The sequence below is a fragment of the Populus trichocarpa genome, chromosome 18 (genome assembly GCF_000002775.5).
Source record: "Populus trichocarpa isolate Nisqually-1 chromosome 18, P.trichocarpa_v4.1, whole genome shotgun sequence".
Lineage (NCBI taxonomy): Eukaryota > Viridiplantae > Streptophyta > Magnoliopsida > Malpighiales > Salicaceae > Populus > Populus trichocarpa.
In genome coordinates this window covers 1957886-1975738 of record NC_037302.2, presented here as the reverse complement: position 1 = coordinate 1975738, position 17853 = coordinate 1957886, and the positions used below count along the sequence as shown (strand labels likewise).

The 17853-nt window shown below is 33.7% G+C and overlaps 3 protein-coding genes across 7 annotated transcripts; 2 read left to right on the top strand and 1 right to left on the bottom strand.

The window, feature by feature from the left end:
* Positions 1-1603: 1603 nt before the first annotated feature.
* LOC7458373 (uncharacterized) lies at positions 1604-7091 on the bottom strand. 5 transcript variants are annotated; one of them, XR_002978950.2, is made up of 9 exons: positions 6899-7091; positions 6618-6826; positions 6225-6454; positions 5419-5503; positions 5211-5265; positions 4478-4616; positions 2938-3090; positions 2750-2813; positions 1604-2311 (listed from the first exon to the last, which is right to left on the bottom strand). XR_002978950.2 is itself a non-coding variant. In XM_024589830.2 (7 exons), exons 3-7 carry the CDS (start codon positions 6399-6401, stop codon positions 2989-2991), a joined length of 558 nt encoding a protein of 185 aa, XP_024445598.2. In that variant the 5' UTR covers positions 6402-6454; positions 6618-6826; positions 6899-7090; the 3' UTR covers positions 2651-2988. The 5 variants fall into 5 exon arrangements, 2 of the variants coding, with proteins under 2 accessions (XP_024445598.2, XP_052304771.1); XR_008057976.1 differs by having other exon boundaries at positions 2750-3090; positions 6899-7090; XR_008057975.1 differs by lacking the exons at positions 1604-2311; positions 6899-7091 and having other exon boundaries at positions 2651-2813; positions 6618-6892.
* Positions 7092-8615: 1524 nt separating this feature from the next.
* LOC7458374 (UDP-N-acetylglucosamine transporter UGNT1) lies at positions 8616-13508 on the top strand. Its single transcript, XM_052448831.1, has 10 exons — positions 8616-8979; positions 9639-9715; positions 9878-10039; positions 10142-10275; positions 10759-10889; positions 10982-11026; positions 11174-11271; positions 11805-11912; positions 12768-12824; positions 12978-13508. Exons 1-10 carry the CDS (start codon positions 8793-8795, stop codon positions 13050-13052), a joined length of 1074 nt encoding a protein of 357 aa, XP_052304791.1. The 5' UTR covers positions 8616-8792; the 3' UTR covers positions 13053-13508.
* A 638-nt stretch (positions 13509-14146) lies between these two features.
* On the top strand, positions 14147-15153 carry LOC7465390 (ATP synthase subunit b', chloroplastic). Its single transcript, XM_002324265.4, has one exon. It carries the CDS (start codon positions 14334-14336, stop codon positions 14994-14996), a length of 663 nt encoding a protein of 220 aa, XP_002324301.2. The 5' UTR covers positions 14147-14333; the 3' UTR covers positions 14997-15153.
* Positions 15154-17853: the final 2700 nt, after the last annotated feature.

The window sequence follows — 17853 nt, the reverse complement described above, 5'->3', positions numbered from 1 at the left end:
TTGTATTTTTTTAATTGAATCCTTAAATCTAACTTTTTTACTTTTTAGTTTTTTGAATTTGTTCCCGATTCTTTTTTTTTCTTGAATTTTTTATAAACTTTCAATTGTTTTCAATTTCATCCTTTAATCAAAATTTTAAATTTGTTGACTTTTTTAGATATGGTCCTTATTCTCTTCATGGTTTATTTTTTAATTCTTTCATGAAACTGATTTTTTTTTCAATTTAGTCTTTTAATAAAAAATTATTCATCCTCAAATTTATTTATTTATTTTTATTTTTAATCCTTATTCTTTTAATTTTCTATTTTTTTTCTTTTTAATCCATTTTTTTGTGATTGATTTTTTTTTAATTTCAGCCTTTCGACATTTTATTTATTGAAATTTGAGTTTCGTGGTTTTTTTAGGTTTGGTGCTTCCAATCAGATGGTTCATGTCACGAGTTCACATTATTTTTTTTACTTATTTTCTTTTTCAATCTCATTACTCAATGTTGATTTTTTTTTTTAAAAAAAAACAAGCTTCATGGTTTTCTTTGTTTTCCTTTTTTTTATGGTTATTTCAATCATTGTTTTTGTGTGAATGATTTTTTTTTTAGTTTCATCCTTCAATATTTGATTTGTTGATAATGGCCGTAATTATTTTTTCATATTTGGTGTTTCCGATCAAGGGTTGCTATCAATATTTTTTTAACTTTTTTTTTCATCTCATATTTCAACATTGATGTTTTAAACAAAAATAAACTTCGTGGTTTTCTTTTTATATGATTTTCCCGATCTCATAGCTTGACTCGTGGATTTGGCAGGTTAACCCGGGTGGGCTCAAGTTTTTTTTTGCTTGCAATTGCTATTTTTTTTTATCCTTTTGTATGTTTGTTTTTTTTTAAAAAAAACAATCATCCTTTAATATTTGGTTGGTTAAAAACTAGGCTTCAAGTTTTTTTTTCAAATTTGTTGCTTCTAGTCAAATGACTCATGTCACTGGCTTAATAGGTAAACATGAGTTGCCATTGTTTTTTTTTATTTTAATTATTCAACATTGATTTTTTTTTCCTTTAAAATGCGCTTGCATTGACTAAACATAATTTTTTTTCTTGGAATTTTTTTATCCGACCCGCGACGAAGCGTGAGTCATATAGCTAGTAGACTATAAAGCATAATTATTGAATCCGGTCTGACCCGACAAATCTATCTAAGACCCGGCCAATCTGTCCCCTAATCCGACCTGGGTGTTCAAGAAAAGTTAAGTTGGAGTTAGAGTTGACTTGATCAAAACCCATGTTAACTTTTTTATTTTTTAAAATAACATTGTTTTAATTTAAAAAAATTAAAATAATATCGTTTTGATTAACCGGGGTTATCTCGATCAACCAATAACATGGATTTTGACATAACATGAATTTGGCCGGGTCATGGGTCCCGGATCATGTGTCCAGCTGGAGTTAATTACTATGCTACAAAGTCTTCTTTCCAAGAAAACGATTCCAAATAATTCCAGTAATTAATGAATCAAACTAAATAAATAACCTTTTTTGGACTGGTGTATTTGTCATATGTAAGGGGGGAGGGGGGGGGATGATCAAGGCAAATGAGATTTGGCCAGCAAGTTGGGCAATGGGAACACGAGAATGTCGTGGCCAAGTTGAGACTGAAATATATAAGAAAATGAACTGCAGAAACATCCTAGCCAGCCAATGCAAGCTTACAAGTTACAAGAGAGATGATCGTCAGCAAATCTTCGGCCGGCTTTGGCTGTCGTGTCCCAAACATCGACACCGTGCATGCTAGTAAAAAAGAAACTCTATTATTCTAGGCCATTTAACACTTGAACAAATTGTTCTCATCTCCCGATAAGGTCTCCTATAGAGGGAGAGATGGAAAGCGTACTACGCATCAAGAGCTCTTTAAGGAAGCCTTGTCTTCTCCCTTGGCAACATTGTTGATAGATGGAGACTGCCGTGTTTCTATTCAAAGAACCTTGTGGTTTCACGTCACATTAACTCAAAGATCAGTAGTTCAACACTCAATTCTCACAAAATGAGATAACACTCATGCCTGGACATTGATGGGGAAGATGTCTGTAAATTTCCTTGGTGTGTATGTCTGCAAGGCAAACGTGAGAGAGCGGGGATCACCTGAAGGACATTATCTCTGATATTAGGTCAGCACTGCCCGTTCGATGGGTCTATTCTATGGCAATCGTACTAAGACAAGTTTGTCATCTATGTTCATATTGATGTCCAGCCATATGCTTCCTCAACTTACGATCAAAGATCGTAAAAGTCTACGGAGAAGACCCACCATTTTCATGGATCCTGTGCAAAGATTCAAGCTTGCTATAGATTATGTTCAATTCAATATGTTCCATCATAATCATGTTTAATAACTAGGTTTCAATCAACCAGCCCCAAAAGGTTATTTTCTATGATAGTATTTTTTAAGATAGATTCTAATAGCGATTCCTTTTCAAAATGATTTTATTTGAAAATACTCAAAATAATATATATTTTTTATTTTTTAAAATTAAATTTTAATATCAGCACATTAAAAAAGGTTTTTGAAGAAAAAAATTAATTTAAAGAAAAAAACTTTCAAAAATTCTTTTTGAGTACAAAAACAAACACAGCCTATAAGGGTGAGTGTTGAGACACCAGTGAAACATCATGATTTTGTTTAGCATTAAAATTACTCAGCAATCAAACTTGGTAATTTATGTTCCTTTACCCAGTATGAAAGAGTATGCTATATTGAACCTGATGATATCTCCATGTACAGAATTCCTTGAGGTAGCTTAAAAAGTGAGCACCAATCTGTTCCCTGCAGTGAAAAATGGCCCTCGTGAAATGATAGTGTATTGATGAAGTAAATTGTGAGTAGGAATGGCTAATGGTCTTTTTTTTTCCTGCGTTAGAGGATACGATAAAGCATCATCTCTTACGACCTGCTTTCCTGCAAATGGTCCTCCGCTGACTTCTACTTGCATCTCATCTTTTTAGCTGACATCCTTCAAGGTGTCTGAGCCTTCTTTAATGCCAGAAGCACAACACAAGGCCTTCCAGATAGGGATCAACATCTTCACAGGAGGTCGTAATTCCTGAACATGGATGGAAATCATATTAGTTAAGTGTACAACCATAATTAAGAAATTGTGCCACAAAACCCTCAATCATCAACCACCTTTAGTTCTTACTAAGATCATTGGCCCGCATGGCAAGCTAAATCAATTTTTTTTTTCCTTGAAAAAAATATCAAAGAATTGCTAACATGTTTTTCAATAAAAATAATAATTATAAACTCAAAATAAGATTCATGTTGAACATCAACTTTTTTAAATATTGATATAGTAACATATTGAATGACATTTGCTTTCAAATATTGAAATGATGACATGTCGGATGGATCTGGATTATTAGACTGTGATAACAAAAAAAATCAAAATAAGTTATGAATGTCAATTATTAATTAACTTAATGTTGAATGATAGAATTGAAAAAAAAATATTAAACACAAAAAACTATTATAGTCAACTCGAGTTAACCTATTAAACCTATGATCTAGGTCATGAGACCGAGATATCTACATAAAAAACAAATAAAAAAATATGAAGCTCCATTCCAACAAATCCAATGTTAAATGTTGAAATCAAGAAAAAAAAAATCATGAGACCATGATAACTCTACGGAAAGCAAATTGAAAAAAATTACAAAACTCAATTCTCAAACAACCTAATATTAAAAGATGAAATTAAAAAATAAATAAAGATTGAGTTGTTGGAGGGTGAAATTAAAAAAAATCAATTAAAAAGGAACAAAAAAAATAAACCGAGTCAACCTAGGTCAATCTGTCAAACCCATAACCCAGGTTATGAGATCAGGATAACCTCATAAAAAGAAAATTAAAAAAATTACGAAGCTTAATTTCCAACCAAACTAGTTTTGAAAGATGAAATTGAAAAAAAATAAAAAAACACCTAAAAAAAGACCCGAGTTAACTTGGATTAATCTATTAAATCTGTGACCTGGGTAATAAGATTGAGATAAATCAGTAGAAAGTAATTTGAAAAAAATTACGAAACTCTACTACTAATAGATCTAATTTAAAGGTTGAAATCGAGAAAAACAAATTAAATTAAATCTATGATATTGATATATAACCTAACATAAAAGAAATCAAGAAAGATTATAAAGCACAATTCTCAAAATAATTTAATATTAAAGAATAAAATTTAAAGAAAAAAAAACTAAAAAAAATTGAGTTGTTAAAGGGTAAAAAGAAGAAGAAGAAAGTGAATAGTATTTTGTGGATGTGGCTCTAATGATTTAGCCACATCCTTTAGTGATTTGTTAATAATAGGCTTCATCCTTTTGTACATGTAAGACCCATCATTTTGCAATTTCATGTAATTCAGGCCTCCTAAAGCCATTTAACTAGTCAGGTTTTTTCTTCGAAATTCAAGTCTCAAATGAGAGATATTAGTATACCTTAAAAACCAACATTAGTTCTGCTTCTCCACGCAGAAGCAGAGACAAGCTCCAGTAACAAGTAATTGGCGACACACATTCCAGCAACACAGGTTTCAAAATCTTGTCAATAGGAACAAAGCGACGGACAATTCTTCCACTGTATAGACAAGAAAATGTTTTGAAGAAGAGAAAAATGACGATAAAATTTTTCAACTGCAGAACTCAATCTTAAAACCACTTTGCAAATTGGCATGCGATGGAAAAGGATAGGTTGGCCAACGAACATTTTTTTCTATGATAGAAACACAGAAATATAGATGGTCCTAGAGAGAAAGAAATGCTTGAGAAATTTGGTCCCAGAGAATGAAAAATGGAAAAAATCAGGAAGCTTGAATTGAGAACCTAAATATACCCCTAAAATCCCATTTGGAATCACATCAAGATGATAGCTCACAGCATATTCTTCAATTATATTACCAACTGACAGAACAAATTGCTACAGAAAACAATCCTCTCCTTTCAGTAAACCATCAGTTCAGACTTCATAACACTGTTCAATTGTATGCTTAGGTAGCACATATAACTGCATCTTATGTAATCGTAGCAGTAATAAATTTTAATATTGCAACATTAGACAAAATTAGAATTTTTTTTATGTATTCATATATGCTTCAGCAATGGAATTTATAGGCACATATATGGACACACAATCCAGCATAATAAAATTCAAATAAAAGAAGAAGAAATATACCTCAAATAGTGTGTTTCAAGTTGAACTCCAAAAGTTGGCATAACCATGACAGACTCTGTGTCATTCGAGGATATAAACAAGTACAGAAAGCAAATATAATTATCCAACTAGAAAGCACATAACACAATCTATCATATTCTACCATTGGAAGTTGGCAAACTATAATGCTATCAAAAAAAATCAATAACCCAACTTCACTGGTTCTTACCTTTCATGACACGCTTCCAAAACATTAGTTTGACGAGGAAAACACTCAAAAAAAAGCTCCACAAAAGAACGCTGATTGATTTATTCTGTTAATTGACGACAGCCATCACATCAGTTCACCTCACAAATTACTCAAATCGCTACAATAAACCAGTGAATCTACTCAATAAATGAAACCAAATATACCTTTCCAGCAAAGATATCAAGAGAAGGACCAGGATTACAATGACTAAAATGAACCTGGTATCCTTTCTTACAGTAATCCAATGGTTTTATATAAGGTTACAGATGCAAACATTCCATACCAGCAAATCAGTCTTATCACACTAGAACTCAAAAATTTTGTGACAATTCTTTACCTCGACCAGGAAGAGCATCCATGCATTTGCTAAAACAAGATAACAATTTACAAGAACTAAAAACAACCAACTAATTCATTCCTTCAACATTACAAGAATCATGTTGTCTTAACCAAAGCATGGATATTAACTAAAACCAACAAATCAAGACTTCATGTATCACATTAAAGCTCGAAACATTAAGCTGTCTTGACGAATGCATGTATATTAATCAAAACCAACAAATCAAGACATCATGCATCTCATTAAAGCTCGAAACATTAAGCTGTCTTGACGAAAACATGGCTATTAATTAAAACCAACAAATCAAGACTTCATGTCTCACATTAAAGCTCGAAACATTAAGCTGTCTCGACAAAAGCATGGATGTTAATCAAAACCACCAAATCAAGACTATCTATTACATTAGACCTTGAAAAATGAAACTGCAAGAAAGTCAATCCTTTACCTTGACTAGGAGGAGATATGAAGCATTTGCGAGAACGATGAGAGCTGAAAAAAACACGAAGAAACCCTTTCCATTACTCTTCCTCACCATAACATGGTGCATATCAATTGCTTCCGAAGGCCACTTCCGTTCATGTAGGTAACCATATCTCCGATTAGCAATCGAAAACTCGGTCATTTTTATATTTTTTATATTTGTGATTTAAATCATGATTAGTTATACAGTTCCACCTGCATTTACGACAACACATCAACAACCAACCAAACAAACAAACAGAGCGAAAATCAAGCATTTTCAGTTACTTTAAAAAAAAATTGAAAAATAGAAGCAAATAAAAATTAAATTTCTCATTCTTTAAGGTGAAGAAAGGAAATTTAAGAGACTGAACTTTACTTTTTGTGAAGAGAAGTGGTTATCAATGGATTTGAGCAACGGCTGAGATTCAAAACGACGGCATGTCATGCCTCCTCGGTCAGAAAGGATGTGTCATTGCCGATGAATTGAAGTGCTGTGACGACCAGTGTTATCGGACAGTGAGTCACCGGAGGTGCAGGATCAGTGGTTAAACCGGCGGTTCACTGCACCTTTGCAAACTGTGTTCTCTGCATTTCCAGCATATGATGCCTTAATAAAACTAAAAATAAAAGAAACAGAAGCTTGGTTAGCGGTATTACCTCGATTTGACAAGAAGAAGATGTTCAAGTGTGATTTTGATGAAGAATCAAAGACGAAAGAGGGGAAGGAATAGGATTGGGTGCGATGCGCTGGCAAACAAAATCAAACCGGACCGGTTACTTGCTCGGTTCGCAGGTTCTTCGGTTTAACCGAAAAGTCCGGTCCGGTTCTGATAACAATTCCTTTCCTGTGACTGTCAGTTAGCTGACGAGTCGTTACCTTACTGGATGAGTAGTCGTCGCTTTAGAATTAGTTTTCTTTTGCTGGAGGAGAAAATGAATTTGCATTCAGAGCAGGCTTAACTAATCCAGGCCCATCTGGAATCTTAAAAATATATAAACCATGAGACCCAAGTCCCTACTCATCTCCAACCAAAAAAATAAAATAAATTTGATGGTAGGTAATATATATGTCCTATGGAAAAACAATATATATATATATATTATATTATTATTTAAACGAAATTCAAGTCCTGAGAAATAGGTATAAAATGTGACGAGGATGCCATAACTTTTCAAAATCATAGTTTCAAGAAAGCCTGGTTCCGGGTTTTGATCGGGTCATCAGGTTGGCCGGGTCATTTTTTTTTTTAAATCAAAACGACGTCGTTTTAGTAAAAAAACAAAAACAAAAAAACAAAAGTCAACGGGTTTGCAATCGGGTCTTTCCAGGTCAACATGCCGGGTCAGCCGGGTCACGCCGAGTTTTTCATTTCCCTGTTTTTTCTTCAACCCGGCCCCGTTCCAGTCTCGGGTCGGCCGGATCCTGAATTGACCTGCCGGGCCGGGCCGAGTTTCAAAATTATGGTCAAAAGTATAGCCTACCTTACGAAAACAAGGCTGAAAATTCCAACAATTAGGGGTTAATAAATTATTGTTTTAGTAAAACTATATTTCCTATCTAGAAAATCAATGTCATGGCTTTATGGGCACAGACTAACATTAACTGATATTTTTTCCCTTTTAGCTTTGAAACATAGAGTGTTTGGTCGGAAAAATAAATATAAAAGAGATACAAAGTATTTAGTTAAATTGAAAAAGATAAATATATAAAATAAATTTGTTTGTAAAATAATTTTTAAATAGGTTTTCGTTCTTACAGACAAGACATGGGACATGTCCCTCTATATTTATTGTTTATGTTTCTTTGACTGTAGAGGTCGTTTCACATTAAGTTTATATTTGATTTTAAAAATAATTGATGTTTATTTTAGTTTTTTTTTAATAATTTTAATATGTTATGTTAAAAATAAAAAAAAATATTTTAATATATTTTTAAAAGAAAAATATTTTTAAAAAATATTTTTAATATCTTTTTAATAATTTTAATGTGTTATATCAAAAATAAAAAAAATATTTTGATATATTTTTTTAAAAAATCACTTTTAAAAAATACTCTATACTACAATATCAAATATATATTTAGAACAAGTTTAGAAGTACGATAAATATTATTTTTTAAAATAATTTTTTTAAAATTTTTATCAAAATAATATTTATTTTATTTAAAAAAACAAAAAAAATTAAAACTAAAAAAAATTAGAAAATTTTAATAATATGGCTCGATCGCAATGCTAAACAGAGAGATAATAATTAAACGCTAATGTCAGGTTCACTGGTTGAAGCATCCGGTCCGATTAGCTTTTGATTAACACTTTTGAACCGGCTGCCCGGGAGCCATTGAGTCGTTGACAAATCTAAATAAAGTAAAGAAATTTGAAAAATTGAAATTAAGGAAACCCAACGTTTTTAAACATCCCTCCTGCAAGCAAAAAAAAACCTCGTCTTCCCTCTCGCGTACCGTGTCCAGTCCGAGTTGGAGTCGACGACTCACTCAATCACCTGGTGGAGTTGACCGTGAATCCTCATTAATCACCATTTCTCTCTCTAATTGATGATGACTTCAATGGCGGCGTCAAGTTCCTCTTCCAATCCAATCCTACCAGTCTTCGTATCTTCAATCAGCGAAGAGAGGCAAAGAGAGAAAGAGAGATTGGTTAAAGGAGATGATAAGGTCTTCAGAGGATCTTCAATGACTAAGAGAGGAGCTAATGCCGCTATCTCTTACATGTCTTGTGCTGGTATAAACCAATTATCTAACAATTTACAGCGATCAGTTTTTTCTTTACCTTTTTTTAACTTTTTGTTATTCGATTCGTTTGATATTTTCAAGTGTTGAAATTTTATTATTAAATTAATTACATGTCTTTTTTCTTTTTTCTTTGGAAAGCATATCTGTAATTGTGATTTAAAGCTGAATTATTTTTAGGTTTTTGTTATAGAGAGGATTGTGTTATTAAATTTTGTGAATTGTGGATTTTTTTTGGTGATCAGGAATTGTGTTAATTTGAGGTTTATTGGAGTGATTAAAACTGATATTTTACCGGATTGTGTGTAATTTATAGATGCTATTCCGAAATTTGGATGGCGTATTATGTGTTGATTATTTTGGAGATTTAAATATAAGTAATGGCAAAAGTCACACTGATATGTCTGCATAATGTGAAATTCATTTAATATCATGCCTTCTTTTTGGCTTTATTCCACTCGAAAAGCGCAAGGATGAGGGGGGAATGGATTTTTTTTAAATAAGGAGGAGATGAATAATTGAAAAGGAAAAAAGGAAATGAAATTTATAGAACAGAAGAATGATAGTTTAATATACAGTCATTTGTGATTATTTTTTTTTGTTTTACATTAAGTTCAGCTCTTTACAGTTTCTGTTGTATGTCTTTTGCAGTGCTTTTGATATTGTTCAATAAAGCAGCTCTTTCTTCTTATAGCTTCCCTAGTGCAAATGTCATAACTTTATTTCAGGTAGATCTTCCTGAGCCAATATGCTGCATTTTATTATTCACCATTTTAGTTAGCATTGTTATGTATTTATGTCTTTCCTACTTGGGGAAATTCCATTATTGTCAATGGCTGTCTTGGCAATGTTATATTCACATTTCACACTATTGTTTTGATTCTTCACAGATGATGTGCTCGTGCTCTTTTTTGTATGTATTGAGACGCTGGAGGATTATCTCTTTCACTGATGGTGGATCCCTAATTACTTCTGATGTCAAAGCTACTTTTGTACCACTGGAGACATTGATTCACACCCTACCTCTTGCATTTACTTATTTGCTTTACATGGTATGCTAGTGCATAACGTTGAATAGGTTTTCTTTCCTTATTGAATTTTCACTTGTAATTAATTTCTACCCCTTCTGATGTTTCCCCGTTTCCCCTTGAAAGCTAGTTACAATGGAGTCTGTCCGTGGGGTAAATGTTCCCATGTATACCACCCTAAGACGGACAACAGTGGTATTTACAATGATCATGGAGTACATTCTGGCAGGGCAGAGATATGCACCGCCAATTTTTGGAAGGTAATTGGTCCTTTTTTGTAGCTATTCCAGCAAATATTATTTGTGGGAAATTTAAATGGTTATATTCTGCATCCAGTGCTATGACTTTGCCAAAGATTTAAGCTGATTTCTCCATTAAGGTTGTTTACACCTACAAAATCTCCATGGACTTGCATCAGCTTGATTAATGTGTGTATTTCGTGAAGAAGAAGAAGAAGAAGAAAGAGCTTCAAGGAATAGAACAACCATTGACACTGTTGTGCAACATGAAATTGGAATTCTTGAAAAACTTATTATATCAGAAGTGAATATCATCAGCTTAAAATGACTTTTTTTTTCATCTTAACTTCTTCATTCATTTTGATGGTCTTGTTACTATATTGAAAATCTAATTTGATAGTCCTCAAGAAACGTCAATGTAGATTTTGCTACTGGAAATAGCCATTATTGCATTGTAATTTTTTTATTTCTTCATTTAACTGAAAAGGTTAAGGATGTTATCAGTGTTGGCTTGATAGTTCTTGGTGCATTTATTGCTGGAGCACGGGACTTGTCATTTGACTTCTATGGCTATGCTGTTGTCTTCGCAGCCAATTTTACAACGGCTATATATCTGGCAACCATAAGCCGTATTGGTAGTACTCACACTTGTTTTTTCCTTTTGGAATTCCTCTTCATTAGCATGACATTTCTCTTTTTATAGTGGCTAACATGTTCTTTTCCTCAGGGAAATCCAGTGGCCTTAATAGCTTTGGCCTTATGTGGTGCAATGGTAGGTGAAGATATTTAAATTAATTCATTATCTGTTGACTGTTCTAATGTTTGCCTGAACTACTACACATTGAAATTAATTTTACTTGCTCTGGAAATTTTTGTCCTTTACCTTAAGTTGTACTTTGTGTTGCTTTTCTTATTACAGGAATTATATGCGGACCAGTTTTGTTGTTTTGGACCTTTATTCGTGGTGATTTGCAGATGACCATGAATTTCCCTTACTTGTTTTCCCCAGGTTTCTTGGTAATTCTTAAAGTTCCATTTTCTCCCTTTTTTTAACCAAGCTTGGTAGTTTAGTCCACTGGCATTTTGTAATTCTTAAATGTACATTTAGTGTAACTTCCCTTCTGTTATGACATGTAATTCCCTGTAAAAATAGGTATTGGCTTGATATGTATCTGTAGAAATCTATACTGAATAAGTTAGGAAATGAGTGAAAAAGGTCTACACTTTTTTAGGAACCAGTGGTCATGCGTGTCTTTGCATGAGCCTGTTTTAAAATTTCTTTTTAGTATTGATGGGGATGTTTTGACAACCCACTGCAATTTAGTTCTTACATTTTATTTGGGTGTTAATGAAGTTCAAAGTTCTCCCTCTTGGCCAAGCTTATCAAAGTATAACAATGGTTTTCCAAGCATTATGGAATCTTGTCTTTCTGCCATCACGAATCATTTGAAGCATAAAGCTGTTTTATTCTGTTCCTTTCTTGTTTCGGTGCACTTATTTGTAGAGGGATTTGACAAAAGTGGCGATGTCTCTGTTTCTCTCTTGTGCAGGCTGTATTGCTTTTTTCATGTATCCTGGCTTTCTTCTTGAATTACAGTATCTTCCTGAACACAACTCTCAATTCAGCACTGACACAGACCATTTGTGGTAACTTGAAGGTCAGTTAACTAACCACTCTTCATGTCTTGTTATTCTTTATGCATGGAATTGAGCAACTTGATGATGATAAGAGTTGTTCCTTTCTTGGTTATATTCTAGTGCGCTGAAGATGCCATGTTTCAAATATTGATGAGAGTTGAATATTTGTCCATCTTTGGCACATTTTCAAGTTCTGGAAAAGTTTTTCTGTGGCCATTTAAATTTGTGTATGATAAATAGAGATGAAAATGGGTATACATGGGTCGGGTTTCTACTATATCCATACTCTTCCCATTACCTAACAGATATGAAATTTAGATAGTCATGACCTGTCCATCTAGTTTCGGGTATCTATATAAATATTTATTATCTTAGTATTATTTATTATTCAATAAAATAAAATATGTGTGTGTGTGGGTGTATAATATATTGGGTTAGTTTCAGGTCGAATTTAACAATATCCATATCGTACTCATTTCTCATTAGCTAAAGTAACTATTAAAAAAAAATCCACCAGATTCAAATGAAATTTCCATCCCTGATGATAAATGTGCAAAAATGAAGGGTATTTCAGCCCCTGTTAACATCATTACAGATTTTGCATTAATTTTGAGGATCTTGGAAATTTTCAAATATTGTCAGCTGCTGGAAATTTTGTCATTTTGAATTGCTTTGAAATGGCAATAATGTTGCATATAATGAGTTAAAGAAGTAGCAATGAGGAACATCAACTAGATTAACTTCATTAGTTCATTGGTATAATTCCTGAGTTGATGAAACACTTCAAGGGATCTATCACAGCACTGAAGATTCCATCCTTGCAACATCCATTATGTATACATTTTTTTGATCTTTTGGTTATTATGTTGGTGTAGGATCTATTTACCATTGCACTTGGCTGGGCTATTTTTGGTGGGCTTCCTTTCGATATTGTGAGTTAAATTCTTCTTATATTTGTTGTCTACATGTACTTTTTTCTCTACATGTACTTTTTTTTTATCAACTGTTCTCTACATGTACTACTAACATCTCTTCTGCATCTGTGATTTCACTCTCTTATTGAATATTATTTTGCTTCCTTACAGTTCAATGTCATTGGGCAATCCCTTGGTTTTGTTGGCTCCGGTTTGTATGCGTACTATAAGCTCATAGGGAGGTAACAATAGAGACTTACTTCCCAGGATGTTCCAGCCTTTTGCAGGTTCTTGGAAGAGATTTAACAATGTCGAGGAGGTTTTTGTTTGGTGGAAGGTCACGGGCTCACAATATATGCATATTCCGGGAACCACCAGCTCCCAACTTGATTACACTTCGCATTGCAGTGGTTTTGGCAGTTATGGGTTAAGAAAATTACTTTTATTTATGATTTTAAAAAATATATTTGGTTAAAACAGTTATGAGATGGATTTTTGCCTGTAAAATAAATGAAAACCAAGTTTTAGCTATATGTGCGGTTCGGTGCAAAAAGCTGAAGCTATATGATTAACTTAGGCAAACTGACTACAATTTTCAGAGTTATATCTAATTTTTTTTCCGGTAACATTGCAAGCAATTTGTTGTATTACATTAGAATATGAATAAAATACTGTCCTAACCAGCCATTTTTCCTTGTAAAAGCCATGCATGTTCCAGTGGCTTCAACCTGTAGAAAATGCAGTGTATGTGATTGCAATATGTGGTGGTGCTTGACTTCAGAGAATGCCTTGTGTCAGTGAATTCCATTATATGTCCATTGGCAATTTTGCAGTTCACTGGAGCAGCGCTGAAGCAAAAACTAGGTAGGACGTGGGATAAGACCAGACTTGTAAACTTCTGCTCTGATTAATTTCTCGGGGAAGAAAACTAGTTATGCAAGCACGGCTAATTATATATGTGCCTAGACTGCTCTAATAATCTCATCTAAAAACAAACTAAAATAAAACAAAAAAGTTTATTAAAATAAAACAAAAAAACTAAGGAAATCAGGTTAATTTATGATCCGGTCTCCGGTACCGAGATTATGATAATTTTTTTAAAAAAATTAAATATAATTTTTAATTAATTTAATATTAAAAAATTAAATTATATAAAAAAAATATATTTGAAGATAACTCAGGATAATTTTAAATATATATATATATATAAAACTTGATTAATAAAACTTGACTTGATGGTAGAATGAGTCGGTAACTAACTCGGTTAAAACCTAATTATTAACCTGTTAAACCTTATTTATTTTTAAATAAAAAACAACATTGTAATGCAATGCCTCTCCCCTCCACCACTTCCTCTTGCCCATTACAAACCTCATCAATTTGAGTGGCAAAGAGAGAGATAACCCCTCCTCCCAAAACCCCCTCTCCATTTCCACACAAAATCTACCAATTCCACCATCAACAGTCATCACCTCTCACACTCCTAAGGACACTACGACTCCAAATTTTGGTCTTCAGTCATCAGCCATGGCCAACATGATCATGGGCACCTCCAAACCTCTCATCACCCTCTCATCCTCTTCCCTCCCCACCAACTCCAAGCCCAAACTCCAAATCCCACGACTTTCCTTCCCTAAACTCCTCAAAATCACCAAACCCCAACTCCTGTCTCTCTCGACTTCCACTCTTAAGTCCCTCTCTCTCATTGCAGCCACTTCTTTAACCTTCGCACCACCTTCTTTAGCTGAAGAAATAGAAAAGGCTGCACTCTTTGACTTCAACTTAACACTTCCAATAATCATGGTTGAGTTCTTGGTCCTCATGGTTGCCTTGGACAAAATCTGGTTCAGCCCACTTGGTAATTTCATGGATGAAAGGGATGCAGCTATAAAGGAGAAGCTAAGCAGTGTTAAAGATACTTCAGAAGAAGTTAAGCAACTTGAAGAACAGGCTGCTGCTGTTATGAGAGCAGCAAGGGCGGAAATATCGGCTGCGTTGAATAAAATGAAGAAGGAAACACAGGGTGAAGTAGAGCAGAAGTTGGCTGAAGGAAGGAAGAAAATTGAGGCTGAGTTGCAAGAAGCATTGGCTAAATTGGATACTCAGAAAGAGGAGACTATTAAAGCACTTGATTCACAAATTGCTGCTCTTAGCGATGAGATTGTTAAGAAGGTGCTTCCTGTTCAATAAAGTTGTTATCTTGATGGTTTAGTATCTTCTTATATTTTGTGAAATTGGAAATGAATTCCATTTATTAATGTCTATATTTTCTGAAATATACTGATGTTATGCAATGAAAGGAGTGAATTGTAGAAAAAAATTTCCCTCTCCTTTCTTTCTTGTTGCATAGTTTCTGTTGCTCTTTTCACCCTCCTTATTTTATGGAAATACTGGGTCGAGTTGCTTTGTAAACTGGAATTCTTTGTGAGATAGCAGTATAAAGTTGTGTTTCAGAGATTAGGATCGAGGTTAGAGAGATATTTAACTCTAAAAGCATAGGTGTGCTATCACTCACAAAAGTATGCAGTTCTGTTTTAGAGATTAGGATAGAGTTTAGAGAGCTCTTTTCCCCTCTCGTGAACACCCTGTTCTGGTCAGTTTGCCTCCAAAACTGATGCCTGTGGATTTCTGTGGTGCCTTATTTCAACTATTCAGCTCCAAGGGTCATCTGGCAATATGTGAACTGCCATTGCTAAACTTGAGAAGGTGATCACAACTTATAGTTTGTAGGAATGGGAGGGGAGAGGTACATAAAGATGACATTAGTTGAAATTATAAAGAGAGATCCAGGCATCACAAAAAAAAATGAGTTTAATTGGTACCGGTATTAATGAAGAATGTAGGTTCTTGTAAACAAGCTGGCTAGCTTAGGATTGAGGCAAGATCAGGCAATGAAAACTGGGTTAACTTGCTGAATCCTTTAATGCAATGTTTCTTAGGTTTGTTCTTGATCATGTTTTAATGAAAGTCTGGTGACCGCGTTGAATTGCTCTATAGACTTGAATTTGTAGCCAACTTGCTGTATAAAGTTGTGTTTCAGAGATTAGAATTGAAGTTTATAGAGATCTTCAACACAAAAGGAATAGGTGTGCTATCATTCACAGAAGGATGTAAACTGTATTGTAGCCTCTTTTGACCATCATGTTTTTTGTCACTTGGCCTCGAAGGCTAAAGGGATGCTTGTGATTTCTTCTTGTGCTTTGTTGCCATTTGCCACTATTAACCCATAATTTTATCTGACATTATGTGGAATGCCGCAGCTATTTTTAAGCAAATATGTAAGGTAATGAAAACTTGGGGCTTTTAAGAACTGGGAGAGGTAAACCTAGAGTGATGAGGGTTGAGGTGATGAAGAAAAATCCGGCGTTTAGTACATAGCAGGCTTCAATGAAGAGGGTATGTGAACAACGGAAAAATTGGGTTAACTTCCCTTGAGAACTGGAATTCAAAGCATGCTGGCCGTGCTAATTTGTTTTTCCAGGGGTAGAGAGATCTTCAGAACTTAAAGCATAGGTATGTCATTCATGAAACTTAAAAGGATACAAGTATCTGGAAGCTTCTTGTGATCATCTGTATCTGTTTTGGTGCCTTGGCCTCTAAAGATGATGATACGATGCCTGTGTTTTGTTTTATGGTGTGAATTTCACACCATTAAACCAACATTTATTTGGCTAAATGCTGATTGCCAATGGTGAAACTGAAACAAATATAAAAGGTAATTTGGAAATATTGATCTTTAGTTCAGGTGTCACAGGGCTTATAAGAGGATGGTGAATTTGTCTATAATATCTGCTTTCGTTTCTTTCATGCCCATTTCTTGTCACCAATTTAAAACCAATGGGACTCAAAATCTATTCAGTTTATCAGAAATGGAATAGTAATGCCCCCGAAGAATATCTTTTGCCCATCTTTTTACCTGTCTGCTGATTCCGGGCCATGTCATGTTGGATTCTCCTCCTGTTGTTGTTGTTCCCTTCACCTCACCCTAGTTGTACGGTGACGATGGAGAATGATCCAGAAGTGTGCATCCACCAAGATCGACTCTGGATCACAAGTGGATTTCATCAGCAGCCAATTAAACTATGAATGGATCCGGTTGCATGCACAAGGCACCGTGGTTGTGCCTTTGGGAATATGCTAAAAAGTCATCAATGAAATCCAGAACTTGAAGCCAAGGGTCACTGTCATCTAAACCAAACAATCAAAGCAGTCAGCCAGCTACGTGGATGCACCCAAGTTGTGGAAGTGTTCATAAACATGTGGTTGAGAACTGCAAGTAGCAAACTTATTCAAGCTCTTTGGAACTCCCGCTACGGTGACTAAACACTTGTGTAGAATTAGCCATGATGGTCATGGTTACTTGTGGTTCACAACTAGAGCTTCCTTGAATAAGTTTGCCACTGCCAATAATTGAGGGGTAAGCAAGCGGAGCAAAAGTTGGACTGCTTAACATTTCATTTTCTCAACAAGGGTTGCTTTCATTCTTTGAGGGGATTGGAATTTGGACAAGGATTGCTTTACGGGTTCGTTTGGCGTAGTGGTATAATCATTGTTTTGTTAAATTTTTTAAAAAAGAATTACTGCAATTTAATTTTTTGTGTGTTTTTATATCGTTTTAGTATGTTAATGTTAAAAATAAATTTTAAAAAATAAAAAATATATTTTAATGCATTTCTAAACGAAAACTACTCTGAAAAGTAATATCTATAACTATACTAAACACCTCTTATGACAATTGAGTTTGTGTTTTTGTCATTGTGGTTTTTATTCTTAAAGGTAATTGTATTTTGATTGAGTTATTAATATTCATATAAAAATGATTGTAAATTGATATAAAATAGAGTTAAGTAGACAAAAAAACTTTAAAATCATCAAACAAAAAAATCCTTTAAAAAAATAAAAGAAGTATTTTCATATAGTATATTAATGGAATTGTATATTATAATCAATAAATTCAATTTAATTCTATACCATTTAAAAAAATAGGTTTTAAAAAACATTTTTAATTGTGGTTTTAAAAAGAACATGTTTATTAAAACTATTGTGA